The 18,032-nt window shown below is 36.6% G+C and overlaps 1 protein-coding gene across 1 annotated transcript; it reads left to right on the top strand.

Moving 5' to 3' along the window:
* The first annotated feature begins 13,916 nt into the window (after window positions 1–13,916).
* On the top strand, window positions 13,917–17,821 carry LOC125229587. Its single transcript, XM_048134462.1, has 2 exons — window positions 13,917–14,208; window positions 17,018–17,821. The coding sequence occupies exons 1-2, from the start codon at window positions 14,191–14,193 to the stop codon at window positions 17,591–17,593; spliced, it is 594 nt and encodes a 197-aa protein (XP_047990419.1). The 5' UTR covers window positions 13,917–14,190; the 3' UTR covers window positions 17,594–17,821.
* The last annotated feature ends 211 nt before the right edge of the window (window positions 17,822–18,032 follow it).

Below are 18,032 nucleotides of genomic sequence, written 5' to 3'. Positions count from 1 at the left end.
GTACAATTAATAACAAAAAAAACCGGCCAAGAGCGTGTCGGGCCACGCTCAGTGTAGGGTTCCGTAGTTTTCCGTATTTTTCTCAAAAACTACTGAACCTATCAAGTTCAAAACAATTTTCCTAGAAAGTCTTTATAAAGTTCTACTTTTGTGATTTTTTCATATTTTTTAACCATATGGTTAGAGGGGGGGGACGCACTTTTTTTTCCTTTAGGAGCGATTATTTCCGAAAATATTAATATTATCAAAAAACAATCTTAGGAAACCCTTATTCATTTTTAAATACCTATCCAACAATATATCAAACGTTGGGGTTGGAAAGAAAAAAAATATCAGCCCCCACTTTACATGTAGGGGGGGGGGGTACCATAATAAAACATTTTTTTCCATTTTTTATTATTTTACCACTTTGTCGGCGTGATTGATATACATATTGGTACCAAATTTCAGCTTTCTAGTGCTAACGGTTACTGAGATTATCCGCGGACGGACGGACGGACAGACAGACATGGCGAAACTATAAGGGTTCCTAGTTGACTACGGAACCCTAAAAACACAGTAATTACATAGTATTTATTAAGACATAAGTACTTTCCTCTAAATAACTCTTTGTGTAGACGTCAAAGATAGGTAGGTACGTTTATATTTCTGCGCCTTATGCCTTTGTAAGGGGAATGTAGGCACATAATAGAAGCAACCAAGGCACAGGGTAAAATATTCGATATTACGTGCAAACAAATATTTACCCTCCTTTTTCTGTTCCATTCGATTTGCTCAAACGATACGTACATTTTACTCTGCCAAAAATAAAATTGTCAATATTAACGGCATTTGATACGAGTAAAATTGTGTCTCAGTTTAACAAAGAGACCATTGGAAACATTTTCTTTTTCAGCTGCGATAGGTGAGATTTTAATTGCGTTTTCAATTGTTCTAAAACACGGTTTTTAAAATTTCTTTCTCAAAAAGAGTATATACGAAACATTGTTTAGAAACCGTCGAAACACCCTCTTACCCTCGGTTTACATTTACCTAGAAATCGAATTAAAATAGATTTTTGCACGTAGCGATTAAAATATTGACAAACTTAGTAAATAGGTACTGTTAGGTAGTGTAGCAGTAATTAAAATTCAGGGTATTTAATATACCCGTTATTAAAATTGTGTGTTATTTAATTTACACTATTCATCGTTCATAATTGAAGGGAAGAATATTAATGAATGGTTATATTAAAGGGTTCAGCCTTTCATTAATTACTTTGTTGACAAAATTAATAATTTACGACTTGAATTTGAATTAAACACACCTATAGATGACCATCAATCAAATCAATTAAAAAATGTCTTCTGAGAAACAAGGCTTTCATTTAATCACTTTTATTGAATATAGTTTTATTATTACTTAAAATCTTCAGTCTAATGACGTTTTTCTACAGTTATAGTAATTAAAAATTATGTATATACCTACAGTTTATATGTATTTACAAACGACAATTATATGAAGTAGGTTAAGCTACCAATTTGAAACGCGTAGACATTCCGATACCAGTAAAGCAATCGTATCGTGGATAAATTTGTATATATAATAAGGTGCATTAGGGTAATTCCGAATCACAGAAATGCTCAGGTAATTTCGAAAGAGGAATCTTGATATGATGGAAATAATGTTGGTTGTTGTACAACTATCGAAATTAGACGACTCTCGTAATTACTCTAATGCACCTTACACATATTTAAGGAACCAATTTAACTTTACCCAAAAGGAGGAGGTTCTGTATTCGGGTTTGTGTGTATTTTCTTTTATGTACTATGTTTACCGATTATTTCGAGACACGTGATCCGATTTGAATAATTCCTTTTAAAGGAGCTACCTCCAAGGTGCAAGGTGGTCATATATGTAGTGGTCCATATTAATCTTGTGCTGTTTCGATGGGATGGGATCCCTAAAGATATGCTGGAATCCTAAATTTTTAAAGGCACAGGGTATAGTGATTTGGTAGGTTTCTTAGCAACTCCATCATTTTTTGACGCAAATCAATAATTTGATGAAGTGGAGCTAATGATGATACTTGTTTTCGTGATAATGATGATGATTTTTTAAATTTCATGTGTTTAGCGAGTACTCCAGCACCCGTGGCTTGGCAACGACTTCTAATGCACCTTATTAGGGTAATTCCGAATCACAGAAATGCTCAGGTAATTTCGAAAGAGGAATCTTGATATGATGGAAATAATGTTGGTTGTTGTACAACTATCGAAATTAGACGACTCTCGTAATTACTCTAATGCACCTTACACATATTTAAGGAACCAATTTAACTTTACCCAAAAGGAGGAGGTTCTGTATTCGGGTTTGTGTGTATTTTCTTTTATGTACTATGTTTACCGATTATTTCGAGACACGTGATCCGATTTGAATAATTCCTTTTAAAGGAGCTACCTCCAAGGTGCAAGGTGGTCATATATGTAGTGGTCCATATTAATCTTGTGCTGTTTCGATGGGATGGGATCCCTAAAGATATGCTGGAATCCTAAATTTTTAAAGGCACAGGGTATAGTGATTTGGTAGGTTTCTTAGCAACTCCATCATTTTTTGACGCAAATCAATAATTTGATGAAGTGGAGCTAATGATGATACTTGTTTTCGTGATAATGATGATGATTTTTTAAATTTCATGTGTTTAGCGAGTACTCCAGCACCCGTGGCTTGGCAACGACTTCTAATGCACCTTATTAGGGTAATTCCGAATCACAGAAATGCTCAGGTAATTTCGAAAGAGGAATCTTGATATGATGGAAATAATGTTGGTTGTTGTACAACTATCGAAATTAGACGACTCTCGTAATTACTCTAATGCACCTTACACATATTTAAGGAACCAATTTAACTTTACCCAAAAGGAGGAGGTTCTGTATTCGGGTTTGTGTGTATTTTCTTTTATGTACTATGTTTGTTTACCGATTATTTCGAGACACGTGATCCGATTTGAATAATTCCTTTTAAAGGAGCTACCTCCAAGGTGCAAGGTGGTCATATGTAGTGGTCCATATTAATCTTGTGCTGTTTCGATGGGATGGGATCCCTAAAGATATGCTGGAATCCTAAATTTTTAAAGGCACAGGGTATAGTGATTTGGTAGGTTTCTTAGCAACTCCATCATTTTTTGACGCAAATCAATAATTTGATGAAGTGGAGCTAATGATGATACTTGTTTTCGTGATAATGATGATGATTTTTTAAATTTCATGTGTTTAGCGAGTACTCCAGCACCCGTGGCTTGGCAACGACTTCTAACATATCCGATGGTATGGTAACGAATCTACTTAAAAATGATAACATGTATTACTATTTCATTGTTTTTGAAGTCGGATCCTCTTTTTTTTTGAAAAAAGTTTTTATTTAAATATCTAACGTAGAGAGCCATTACCAGTTTTAATTAAAACTTTGATGAATGAGGTGAGCTTCGTGAGGACTGGTATATTAACCTTTTCGTAAAATACAACTCTATACTAATTAAGTATGAGAGTGCTTGAGTGCTCTCCATTTACTAAACAATGTTCAATCAAAGTAGGTGCTAATTTATTAGAATTTTCTTATGTAAGCCTGCATTGTATACACAACTTTCTTTTGGTATAATCGTATAATGAAATATGTAACGCATATTGAAATAAACACACGTACATAAAATAGTACACGTTACACGTGCATAAAATAGTACACTCGCAAAGTGTTGCGTTAAAATAACACATGACTACGAGTTGCGAATATCGTATCGTATCGTAAAACGAGTTGTTGCCTATCATTATCATGTTCATTGGCTTGCCCTTATCTCAGTTATATAGGGTTGACGTAGCATGTCCCCCTCTTCCAAACCTCTCTGTAGCCTGTTACCTCATACATTCTTAAATGATGATGTGAAAAATAACTTATCTAAATTCTAAATAGTGAATAATTGAATATACCCACAGAGCATGAAACATTTGATACATATTATTTATCTAAAATTTAATTATGAAATAAAATTATGGAAACGGATTAAATCGCGTATAATGAATTTAAAATTGTCAATTCAAATGTCCAACACCATACAACACAAATGCCTCGTGCAGTTTGTTTTTGTCAATTTTGTGTAGATTAATTGGTTAATTATTTTTTATCATAGTAATGGTAAATTTTTTGAATATTGTATAACTAGCTTTATTAATAGTGTGTGAACCTGCCTTAAAAAATCTATATTATTTGTGGTCATGGTTCGTTAATATTTCTTGTATGTGGGTAGCTTTTGCACATTGTAATTTTTCCTCAGTCACCCGTTGACCACGAACGCTGTAAAGAGTTCGAAACGTCGGGATGAATTTTAAATTCATTATACGCGATTTAATCCGTTTCCATAGTTTTATTTCATGAGTAACAATCGCGGTAACCGAAGACAATATTAAAATTTAATTAGTCAAATGTTTATTTACATGAACATAATTATATAAGACTAAACTTAAAAGCTAGCTAATGTCTAAAATAGGCCCTTGAGGCATTGTATCAAGGATACTGGCGACATTTTCTCGCTGTATCGCAATGCTGATACTGAAATTTAATTTGTTTTTATCCTAATTTTTGTTTTTGTACCATTGACCTAATAATTTAAAGCGGTTCATATTCCAACATCTGCCAAAAATAATATGATGTGAAATAAAAATCCCGCGTCGAATTCTTTTGTGATCGTCACGCGTGCCTTACTTTATGAGTGATAGCAGAAAAAATCGTTCCGTAACCTATAAATTATTTTTATAGCCTTTTCTATTGCGGTCAGAAAATTCCGACGCAGTAGTTATAATAGAGGAATGCAGTCGTAATAAAATGCCTTTCGATCTATATTCTTACTCGTACTTGTCCAAACTTACCAAGGACAGATAGATATATTGAGTGTGTGTTTACAATGTGTTTACAAAAAGCAATGTCAGCTTACAAAATGTACAATTTTTACTTGTAAAATTGTACAATTTCAACAGAGTGACTAAGTTGTATTCTAATGTTTAGTAAAGTATATCACTGCTACGTCTAATTAGTTATTAAGTACTACAATATTATTTATATTACGTACGTACACACGTACAGTCAGCATCAACAGTGCGTTTAAGCTTTATTTAAATCCATATAACAATCAACATAAGTTCATCATTAAGTTCGCCATTTGTACTTTATGTTGTGCAATAAAGGTTAAATAAATAATAAATAAATAACATACTACTAATTAACACAAACAAATTAAAGGATCGACTCGCCTTGTATTAAGGCTGTAAGGGACGTAAGGCTGTAGTTACATAATTCTTAGGTACTGTAGAAGTTTGCCCTGAACTTAATTCGAACTCACATTCGCCGAAAATCTTGTGATTTCTAACTCATCCCAGTGTAGAATTTAGAATGTAAATAAATGTATCTGCTAGATAGAAAAGTTACAGGTGGTGGGGGTGAATTATTCCACTTCGAATTTATTTCTAAGTTAAGAACGTAAATATTTCTTAAAAATCTTAGTAAGTAATAAAACTATTTCAAAAATATCTACCAAACAATTTAATTGTAGCTTAAAATATTACAATGAAATAACGTAAGTTCTATTAAGCTCGTTGTTTATTTGTTTAAAATATTTCGTTATTTGTTTAAAGTAAAACTGTGTACCCATTAGTAAGTATTTATGGAGTCAGTGGTTTAGTATTACATAATAAAGAAATTGTCAAACGTGCAATAAAATGTTGTCATAATGTTGTTTTAATAGTAAGGTGGAGCGGGGCAAATCTCGACTGAACAACAAAAAATCACATCATAAATGTAACTGGTCCATTTTTCCATGTTTTACAATTTTTGCATTAGTAAATAGAGTGTCCACCGGTTATATATGGTAGGCGTGTTCAGTGGATACATGTAGAACTCAACATCATAGTGTAATAATGAAAAACATGGATTAAGTAGTTACAATTGCCCCCAGTCGAGATTTGTCCCGCTGTACCTTATTACGTTTCAGGTGGAGCAAGTCGAGGCCACTAGAGTTTTGGTTTCCGCTAAGGCCAGCACACCTCCCAAAGGTACAAAACATGATTGTTTCGTTTTGTAAATGACACACAATAAATAATAGTTATTGGCTTAACTTAACAACATACGTGTGGTCATTATTTTCATATTTACTTGGACGTACTTATGTGCTTTTGAAAACAGGACAAAACAAATTAATAATCAAAGTCTATTGTTTAAACGGTAGGTAAATATTTTTCCCCTCACTAGCTCGGAAACACGTGTTTTGTCCTTTAATACCAGCGGGTAAAAACGCATTTTATCCACTAGTGGGTAAAGTAATTTGACCTTGAATAAAGTCAAATTAACTGCTCAAAAATTGATAAAAGTAGGTGAATCTAGTAATTAAGATGATTTACTACCTGTGGAACTACTGGAAGCAGTGATAAACGCATTTTTTTGCGTTGTAGTTTCCTCGCTACAGTGAGGGAAAAAGTTTTGTGTTACACTCGGGTGCAAATGTATTTTTCCCCTCACTAGCTCGGAAACACGTGTTTTGTCCTTTAATACTAGCGGGTAAAAACGCTTTTTATCCACTAGTGGGTAAAGTAATTTGACCTTGAATAAAGGCAAATTAACTGCTATAAAAGTAGGTGAATCTAGTAATAAAGATGATTTACCACCTGTGGAACTACTGGAAGCAGTGATAAACGCATTTTTGCGTTGTAGTTTCCTCGCTACAGTGAGGGGAAAAGTTTTGTGTTACACTCGGGTGCAAATGTATTTTACTTCTCGTGTGTTAAAGCTTCGCTCGTGGTTCAACTATAGAATCCTTTCACTTGCTCGTTTTTCAAGCCACACTCGGCGTTAAAATACAACTTTGCCCCCTTGTATAACAAATAACTATTGTCCATCTCATATTGGCTTACACAGCCATGAAAAATGTTGTCGCCCCACTTGTCACATTGCTTGTATAATCTGTTATAGACTCGCTAAATGATGATAATGATGATATAAATATTACAATGAAGATTTTATAATGTGGGTTGGTTCCCGTTTGGATAACTACGTCTAATTTATCAAAATAATATCTCCCTACTCATTCTTTACTCAGAATTCTAACGTTTATATTTAAGTTTGAGGGTTCCTTGAAATAGGGCAGTGACTACTTAATGATCACTGATAGGGCCAGCTGCGTAACTTCTAATTTTAACAATTGGACATATCCATTTCAACTTTAATTAGTGTCTAAAGTATCAGTGTAATTTGGACCATCGTTAAACAAGTTAAAGCATCATTACGGTAGAGTATCTAATCTACAATTTAGGTAGGAACGTTTGGAACCTTCAGAAGTCCCACATAGGGGTATTTGACTATAAAATCTGGCCAAAATTATTTATATACATTTTTATAAGAAGTTCCATTGTGTGAATCCAAATATACTATTTTAATTTATATTTATTTTTTCTTATTTGTATCGAGTAATGGCCAGCTTTTTTAGTGAAATACCCCTGTGTGAGTCCGTAGCAATGAAAGTTAAACTCACTTGTAGTTCGGGCCGAACACAATCAGACCACTGACACCTTGATATTTTTCATCACTCATAATTCTCATAAACCTATAACCATCACCTAAAATCCACCTCTAAATGCCATCGTGTTGTATCAGAACTATAAGTTAGCAAGATTTAAAAATGTTTTCCTGCACGCCAACTGCAAAGTTGGCTTACAGTTCATACAATTTGCGTATTAGGGCCAATACACATGGGACGTATTTGATCTTACAGACATAAACATATTTAGAGAATTTAGCCATATGCGAGAAAAAAATACATTGTTTAAAATCTAATGACATGACCATGACGCATGGAACGTGAGCTCGTCCGACGCAAAAACGACGGGGTGTTATATGTTTGACGTGTCCGTCTGTCTGTCTGTGGCATCCAGAAAACATCCATGACTCAGGAACAAATATCTGTGCTCATCACACTAATAAATGCCCTTACCGGGATTCGAACCCGGGACCGCGGCGCAGCAGGCAGGGTCACTACCGACTGCGCCAGACCGGTCGTCAAAATAAATAAGTATGTATTTATCTATTATATAAGTATGTATTTATCTATTTAACACTTTCGAAACCGGGCTCTACGCGGCGCTACGACATTTTCGCTACATACGGGGAAACCCATGTAATCGGCTACGCTTCTACGAGCGGTGTGCCCGACAGTCGGGTTCTTGGTAGCGAAAGTGTTAAGTATGTATATCGTCGCTTAGCACCCATAGTACAAGCTTTGCTTAGTTTGGACTTTGGGGCTAAGTTGATCTGTCTAAGGTTTCCCCAATATTTATTTATTTATTTATTCATTTTAGTTTCATCCATTAGTTTGTGTGTTCGCGATAAACTCAAAATTACTGAGCGGATTTTTATGCGGTTTTCACGTACAAATACCTAGAGTGATTCTTGAGAAAGGTATGGGTGTATAAATTTGTGAAGGTTTTCTGTAAATTGATTAAAATTTGACGGCATTATGTGTTAATCAAGTCGGCCAAAAAAACGCTGCCGAAGTAGCAAGCTTCTCTCGAATGCGCTACCCATATCGGTTATTACGAATATGTAACAAAATAATTTTTTTGTAGTACTTTTTGTTTATTTACGTACCTAAGTACCTAACTTACATAGCTCTACTTTACATAGTTTCATTTGTAGTTTCTTCTGTAAGCGATGACAAAAATGGATCTATTTATTTAATGAAACGTTTCCAACTCTCATGCAACAATGAAAATTATATACGCTCGAATCACACATAGGCCAAACCATTAAACAAAGACGATTTTTTTTTGGCATATAATTAACCGGGCAACTAAAATATTAAACGGGAAGTTAAGTCGGGCATACAATAATATAATTTGGCTGTGTTTTAATATTGTGGCGACAAAAAAAATATATGAGCCTCAAATATTAAGCATCATTATTATTGAAAAAACGGCAGCACAAGCGACAAAAATATTGCCGAGGAACATTAAACAATACTTTGGCGACTAAAATAATCATTGGCACCTAGTATTGTAAAGCGTAAGATTTTTAATATTTGTAGTCATATAGATGTTAGCACCTAAATAATTATACTTAGCTCATCGTTTAAAGTAGTATTTAAATTGCGGAGGCAACTAAAAAAATTACTGGCTACTTCCCAGTAGTTTTTTAAAAAAACATATAAAATCGTTTCTTTATGGAAACGATGGTCCCATCGGAAAATCAGCGCTAGAAGTCACCAGCAACACGCTGAGATGAGGCCATTTCGTGGCACTTCATTCCTTTCCGTCTTGATGTTATTATGTGTATTTTGTCTTGCCTGTGTTCACGAATAAATGTTTATTCTATTCTATTCTACTTATTCTATTCAAACATCGTATTTGCGACCCGTAAACCACGAGTAGTATTTAAATATCTCTATAAGGAAACGCGTACCAAATCATTTTATAATAAATACACAGCAAAAAGGAGTGTATAAGCTTCTAATGGGTCGGTAACGCGCATATGATACCCCTTGAGTAGCAGGCGTCCATAGGTTACGGTGACCACTTTCCATCAGGCCGATCGTATGCTTGTTTACCACCGACATGGCATTTAAAAAAAATTACCGTGATAATCGTATAGTATAATATTAGAGGTATAGGAGCAGAATTATTTTCTGCTAGCAGAAAAGTGGGTTAGTGTTAGGTTATTTTGTTTAGTAGAATATAAGTCCTACCAAATTTGCTAGGGCATAATTCTTAGGTACTTTGTATGAACAAAACAACGATAGCAAAAAGGAAATGAAATACAGTCCCAGAGGCACCGTTAGGTACGATGACGAGCGAAGCGAGGAGGAGTGTTAGGTATCTTGCATCCCCAACACACAAGACTCGCTATCAAAACAGAAATAGGAAGAAGATGGACAACTTTTTACTGCCTAAATATTATGCAAACAAAAATCTACGGAAGTACTCTTAATTTAGAAGATTATTTTGCTCATTAACATTATGCCAGGATAAGATTGGATATTATAAAATCTGCGGAACGATTTATGCCAAGGCATATTCTGAGTAAGGTTTTCCTGCCAAAAAAATGAATCTTTCAGAGTGCCGTTAAGACTGCGTAAGACCGGCCTTAGATTCGATAGAGTAAACGTCATGAAAAGTTAAATTCATTGTATAGAGACGAAGTTGCCAGCACTCCCAAACACCTAATTTCTTACCCATAAGTACAATATTTTGTCGACCATTCATTATATTTTATAAGAATCCTTTTTTTTATTAAAATGACAGCTCAGGTGATGAGTGCCGATGTATAAATTTTAAATGTACTTTTTATGTTAATTTGCTATATAAATATTTTAAAAGAACTGTATATTTTATATTAATAGATAGCCGTTTTCCTATTAAACTGTCTCTCTTAAATTGTTTCCAATATAATAATTCAGTTGCCAAATAAATAGTTGGTACTCGCGTCTGAATAAACCGTAGCCGTAATGACATTAAAATGCTACCTCATATTTAAATAATTTGAGGCCCCATTTTAGCCGCCAAACTATTATATTTGATACCCATTTCTATGGTTATTTAGTCGCCCGGTTAAATACGTGCCTTTTTTTTTGTTTTGAATACTTAATACCTACCATAAAAGTTCCATCGTTACTGACATGTCTTCAAAGCATCTCCTAAGCTCCTCGTTATTTAGGGATTTAAGGGCAAAGCTCACGAGCTGACGAGCTACCGTTTAAAACCTTCTCGTTGCCGAAATGTCGAATGAAACTCTTAGAATTACACACTTATATACCTATTAAGCATAAGGTCAGTGTGGAGAAGACCGCCTACCCAGAAAGACCGTCTACTGAATATAACTTTTTTATTTATATATCTATCGCTTCTTACACCTCCGAAGGTATACCAGTTTTTCATACTTAATCCATTGGTCTTCAATAGATATCCCTAGGGCTAACAAACAACTAGATTCGTGTTTCGAACTCGACCATCGAGTTCAACATGGTAACGCAAAAAATTTAAATAAAATAAAAGCAGTTGGAATATTTGTGCAAATTGTGCATTATGTATGTAACGTAGTAATTTAATAATCGTTCTTCCTGTCTAGTACAATTAATGCTCTAAAAACGCGTTCTATTTATTGTTTTATGTTCTGAAATATGTAACTTCGAAATTGTGCCTTAATAAGTCGAGTTTAACCGGGTGTTGTAGGTTAATTTTAATTATAAGTTTCGGCTTTGCTTTTGTCTGGACCTGAAAAAAGAAGGTTATCAACCTCATTTACGGGACATATGACGGTCTTGCCTTATAAATAGAAAAATGCTGATATGTTGAAAATATCAACGTTACTTGTTTTAATATCTATCACATTACTCCCTGTTATTACAGAATATAACAATGAATATAATTTTGATACTTATTTTCATATGAATTTACACGACAACGAGCACTAGACGGTCTTGCCTTACTCAGCGCGTGGGGCCGGTCAACCCGCCGAGCCTTAAAAAGTGATTTTTATCACATAAGTTTACTTTAATTCACCAAATTATTATAAAAGCTGTGTAGAATATAAAATTTGCTAGCCCATAGGACCATGCGGATCACTCCAGACTACCTTAATAGTCTAGTTTAATCCACTCAAACTTTATTTCAAATAAAGTATGCCGGTCTTGGCCGCACTGACCTCAGAGGTATAAGTAAGGGAAGTTGTAACTCCCTACATCAGTAAATGCGAGTTATTTGTATAGGCATAGTTATAGTGGCATCTAGCGACAATCACGCGTCAATTAGCGTAAATTATCAGTACTGCTACTTGTCAATAGATGTCGCGACGAACGAAGAGTCTTATGCTCACCAATTTTTAGCTAATATTACAATTGTATTAATCAGTATTCTGTTTTCAATCCCTTCTGCTTGTAATATAAGCTGTAAACTGTTCTAATATTTATTTTTTGGCAGACGAGACACTGTTGACACCTAGTATCGAGTAGTGGTACTGATAATTCACGCTATTTGACGCGTAATTGACGCATGATTGTCGCTAGATGTCTATAACTATTCCTATACAAATAACTCGCATTTACTGATGTATGCATGGAGTTACAACTCTTCCCCTTAGGTACTTATTCCTCTATGCTATTAAGCGATTAAATTTCCTCTCGTTCAATTTCGTTAGGATATTTTTCTCTCCAGGCAGGCAATTATGGTCGCGCGATAAATGATAAAACATCTGGCCGTCCCTATCGCACTTACTAATAGTGCGATAGGGACGGCCTGATATTTTATCGTCTATCTCATTATTTGGATATTTCATTAATTTCTATAAAGATTCTATTGACGATTCTTGACGACCGGTCTGGCTCAGTCGGTAGTGACCCTGCCTGCTGAGCCGCGGTCCTGGGTTCGAATCCCGGTAAGGGCATTTATTTGTGTGATGAGCACAGATATTTGTTCCTGAGTCATGGATGTTTTCTATGTATATAAGTATGTATTTATCTATTTAAGTATGTATATCGTCGCTTAGCACCCCATAGTACAAGCTTTGCTTAGTTTGGGGCTAAGTTGATCTGTGTAAGGTGTCCCCCAATATTTATTTATTTATTTATTTAGGAATAAGTATATATTTGTTTAACAAAGTCATGGGATGTCTCTAGGGTTGTTTTTCTGGGATATGTTTTCTTTTCTAAAGTACGAAATCTCAGAATTTGCAAGGCAGTATATATACTAGTACTTTTATACGGTTTGTTAGACTTTATGTTAACTAAATATTAAACGAATTTAATTTAACTAATTTAATTTCTGCTTTGACAAAACTAACATTAACGGAATCTGTAGTTGGTAGTTATCACCGTTTACTATTGAAGCTCGGCCACACATGCGCGTTTTGAGAGCGTAGGCGGAGCGTTAGCGGAGCGCAATGATAGCGGTGCGCCGGACGAACGCTGGCGTTGCGCCCAGAGGACGCGCGCGGATTGCGAGCGGAACGCCAACGTTCGTCCGGCGCACCGCTATCATTGCGCTCCGCTGACGCTACGCTATCAAAACGCTTTATGTGTGGCGGAGGCTTTATTGGCAACATCACCGCCTTTTCACGCCGCATCGGGGATCTCCCAAAAAATGTTTGTATTCGTAATGTTTATCGAATTAAAATGTACGTCATTATTATTGAGAAGTTATAAATCCCGAAAATATTTTTGTTATGTTTTCATATAGAGGGTAGTTGTAACCCATGTCAGTCTGTGTCCGAGCATTAAACGTAGCACATCAGTGTTCTATAAATCTGGAGTTTTCTTTAGAAACCTACGTCTAGAACACAGCAATTGGCGACGAGATCGATATCTACGTGTGCAGAGAACGTTTTTTTCAATTAATTGGTTGGAAAAAATGACTACATCAAGTGCAAATGTAATGTTCGGCGGCAGTCTCAATTTTGACCATCGGATTCACGAATGGAGTATCTTCAGGAGCAGATTGTTTCAATTCTGCACTGTTAATGATATTACGGAAACAACAGACAAGTCAGAAGTGAAACGCCGTGCCGTGTTATTGTCGGCCTTATCGGAAGATACCTACCGCATTCTTCGAGACTTAGTGGCGCCAAAGGAAGTTGACAGCGTAGAATACAAGGTTTTGTTACAACATCTGGATACGCATTTTACGCCAAAGAAGAGTACATTTGCTGAACGCTACACTTTTTATAAGGCTGAACAGCGACCGGGTGAAGAGTTGCCAGATTGGGCCGCACGAGTGCGTAGCCTGGCCCAGTACTGTGGTTTTAAAACGGAGTTGGACAGTGTATTACGCGACAGGTTTGTCTTAGGGTTGGAAAATGTAAAAGAAAAAGAAAAGTTATTTGCCGAGAGCGTTGACACTTTAACATTTAACAAGGCATTAGAATTAGCGCAAAGTGTGCGGTGCGCGCGAATAGCGTTGCAAAAAACACAACCCGCGGTACCCGAAACTCCAGTGTTTGCCGTCAACACGTCGCGCGCGCAACGTAACCCTCGTAGTAACTTGGAAAGTTGTGAAGTTTGCGGCTATAAAAATCATACAAAGGATCAGTGTCGTTTTATTAACTATACATGTCAAAAGTGTAAACAAAAAGGACATTTAAAGCGAATGTGTAAAACCAAAGTGCGAAGGAATTATTTTGTAGCAGAGGAGGATGACGATATCATTCAAGGTGAGAGTGTTTACAGTATTGTTACAGTTTATGGTGAACCGATGGTACAGATCGTTACGATAGCGAGCGAGCCTATTAATTGCGAGATTGACTGTGGGAGCGCAGTGTCACTAATGCCCCACGACATCTACGATAGGTATTTCTCAGAATATGAGTTAAAGTCGCCGAAGCTCGTATTAAGGTGCTATAATAAAAGTAAGCTGGCACTTAAGGGTACCGTTAGCTTACCCGTCACCTACGATGGGGAAACTAACCAGGTTATGTTCTATGTTTGTGTGGAGAGCGAGGATCGACCTACTTTATTGGGGCGCGATTTTTTTAGAGCATTTCGTTTACAAATTTGTAGACAAAACGTTAACAATATAGTAGGAGATGACTTAGGCTCTAAAATCATGACTAAATATTCTAAGTTATTCACAGACGAACTGGGGTGTTTTAATAAATATAAAGTCACTCTTAAGGTTAAACCGGACATGCCATTGAAGTTTTTCAAGCCTCGCCCTGTGCCATTGCCATTAAAAGGTAAAATAGAAGCTGAGATTCAGCGTTTAGTAGATTTGGGGATCCTTGAGAAAGTAGACCACGCCGATGTCGCTACGCCGATAGTGCCCGTGTTGCGCGCCGACGGAAATATTAGGATCTGTGGGGACTATTCGGTTACGTTAAATAAGGCGTTATATGTTGATAACTATCCGGTTCCACGTATTGAGGATTTGTTTGCTAAGCTATATGGAGGGGAAGAGTTCTCAAAACTCGACCTGTCTAGGGCGTACAATCAGCTGGAATTGGACGAGTCGCGTAACTTAACTTGCATAAATACGCATAAGGGTTTATTTCGCTATAACCGTTTAGTGTTTGGACTCACGAACGCGCCTTATATTTTTCAACAGACGCTTGAAAGCGTACTAGGTGACATAGACGGCGTTTGTATATTTATTGACGATATATTGGTGACCGGAGAAAACCGCGATATTCATATAAAAAGGCTAGAACAGGTTTTAAGTAGGTTAGAGGATGCCGGGTTACGATTAAAACGCGAGAAGTGTGATCTATTTAAAAAATCAGTCGAATATCTCGGTTTCATCATTGATAAACACGGATTGCATAAGTCACCAAAGAAAGTTGAAGCCATTTTAAAGTGTACGCCTCCAAAGAATGTTACAGAACTTAAGTCTTTCCTGGGCTTAGTCAATTATTACAGATGTTTTGTGCCTAACACTTCCAGCGTTTTAAAGCCTTTGTATTCACTTTTAAAAAATGACGTAAAGTGGGAGTGGGGGAAGAACAAGGAAAAGCGTTTAAAAGTATTAAGGAGGAGATGGGTTCCGAAAGGGTTCTCGCGCACTACAACCCCGAGTTAGTGACGATAGTGACAGCTGACGCAGGGCCCGCCGGCCTCGGGGCGGTCTTATCACAGACGCAGCCCTCTGGCGAGGAGCGCGTAGTGGCTTACGCTTCACGGTCACTTTCAAAAGCAGAGTGTAATTACGCTCAAATACAAAAGGAGGCTGCGAGCTTAGTGTTTGCGGTAAAAAAATTCCATCACTACTTGTATGGCCGTGACGTGCCATTTGTCTTACGAACGGATCATAAACCACTTATTACTATTTTTGGCGATAAAAAGGGCATACCGGAAATGGCTGCAAATCGTTTACAGCGATACGCATTGTTTTTATCAAGTTACAATTTTAATATTGAGTATATAAAAAGCGAACAAAACATCGCGGATTTTCTTTCGCGCTCGATATCCAGTTATTCATCAAGGGTTGAACAATGTGATAGTGAGCTCGTAGATACGTGCTTATACGTTAATTACTTTACGGATAACATGCTCAGGCCGATTACGTTATCAGAGGTAAGAGAGGCGACCACAGCTGATAGTAATCTCAAGGAGGTTAAACGGTACGTCATAAATGGGTGGCCGCGCAAAATAAAAAATGAAACTTTGAAACCGTACTTTAAATGTAGGTTTGAGCTTCATGTCGAAAATGGGTGCATTCTAAGGGGTCACAAATTAATAATTCCACGGGAGCTTCGCGAAAAAATGTTAGACGAGTTACATAGTTCACATTTCGGCGTCGTCAAAACGAAGACCGAAGCCCGATCACGAATGTGGTGGCCCGATATTGACAAACACATAGAACAAAAGATAGGTTCTTGTAGTATTTGTAACGCAATGCGTAAGACCCCGCCGCGCGCACCGCTTGCCGTGTGGCCTTACCCTAAACGACCTTGGAGTCGTGTGCATATGGACATGTTTTCAGTTGAAGGAACGCAATTTTTGGCAATCATTGATGCACACTCTAAATGGGTCGAATGTTTTCTAATGAAATCAACGGAAACAAAAGCGATCATTGATAGGTTGGTAGAAGTAAATAGTAGATTTGGATTAATGCAGGTTTTAGTATCCGATAACGCAGCGAATTTTTGTTCGAAAGAAATGGAAGTTTACTGCGTAGCAAATGGCATAAAACATTTGACTAGCCCCCCCTACCATCCGCAGTCGAACGGCCAAGTAGAAAATAGTATTGGTTTTTTGAAAAGAGGTATAAAAATAATAATGGCGAATAGCAACACGGAGCCTGTCTCCAGGCGAATACATCAGCTGTTATTTAATATAAGAAACTCCGTTCATTGCACAACCGGTTTTTCGCCCGCACAGCTGATGCTTGGGCGCTCGCTCCGCTGTCGTCTCGATCTGTTGCATCGCGATAACGCGTCGCTAGACAACAACTATGACTCATCACACTCACAATCACCTAACATGTCGTTATCATCCGAAGCTAACCAAAATGTTTGTTTTAAACAGATCTCACAAACTAAGAACTATGGAGGGCGGCGCAAGGTGTGTTTTGTGGAAGGAGATCAGGTGTTAGTTAAACATATATTTAGTAACGGAAATAAGCACGTATGGAAAAAAGGTTGTATACAAAAACTTATAGGTAATAAAATGTACTTAGTTCGTATAATAGATTTAAATATATTAGTTAAGAAACATGTAGATCAGTTACTGTTGTATAAAGGTAATAATAGCGTAGGTACTACTAGTGATACCCAAGATATTTCATCTGACCTGGAAATAACAATCAACGAGTCATTATCTCCAAGTCATGATGCAGTGGCACCTCCAGCGATTGAAGGCCAGACCTCTGACTCAAGTTTAGTTGAAAGTGGAAATAATTTAGATGAGCCTTGCCAGTCGCTGATACCACGGGAAGGTGTACCCCCCGACTCCATAGTCCCGCCTGCTGCCACATCGGTGGCCCAGAATGATGTTTTTCTAGACGGTGAGGCGGAGGGTACCGAGACTACCTTAGACCCTATGACGCATGCAGATCGTCGTAATATCCGTGCCACTCGCAATCCTAACCCAGTGTACAGATAAATACCTACTGCTGCCTATGTTTGTTAGTGTGTAACCTTTCTAATGTATTAGTATGCTTAGATAGGTCATATTTTAATTTTAATTTTAAGCTTTCTTTACTATTGGTGGAGGAATTGTTATGTTTTCATATAGAGGGTAGTTGTAACCCATGTCAGTCTGTGTCCGAGCATTAAACGTAGCACATCAGTGTTCTATAAATCTGGAGTTTTCTTTAGAAACCTACGTCTAGAACACAGCAATTTTACTGTAGTAATATTTGTTTATCTAAAAAACATATTTAGAAAAAAATACAATGATGCGAGGATTTTTTTGCAGGTTTTTTTTACAATTAAAAAAAAGCGTTTGTCTATTTGCAATCCTAGATGTCTCGAGGTTCTTCTGCTGATAATGCAAAATCATGGGCTATAAAACAATTGAATGTAGTAAAGCATAGTTTTAA

This window comes from Leguminivora glycinivorella, chromosome 9 (assembly GCF_023078275.1).
Source record: "Leguminivora glycinivorella isolate SPB_JAAS2020 chromosome 9, LegGlyc_1.1, whole genome shotgun sequence".
Taxonomy (NCBI): domain Eukaryota; kingdom Metazoa; phylum Arthropoda; class Insecta; order Lepidoptera; family Tortricidae; genus Leguminivora; species Leguminivora glycinivorella.
Note: the sequence above shows the minus strand (reverse complement) of the source record. Positions and strands in the feature narration are given on the sequence as shown.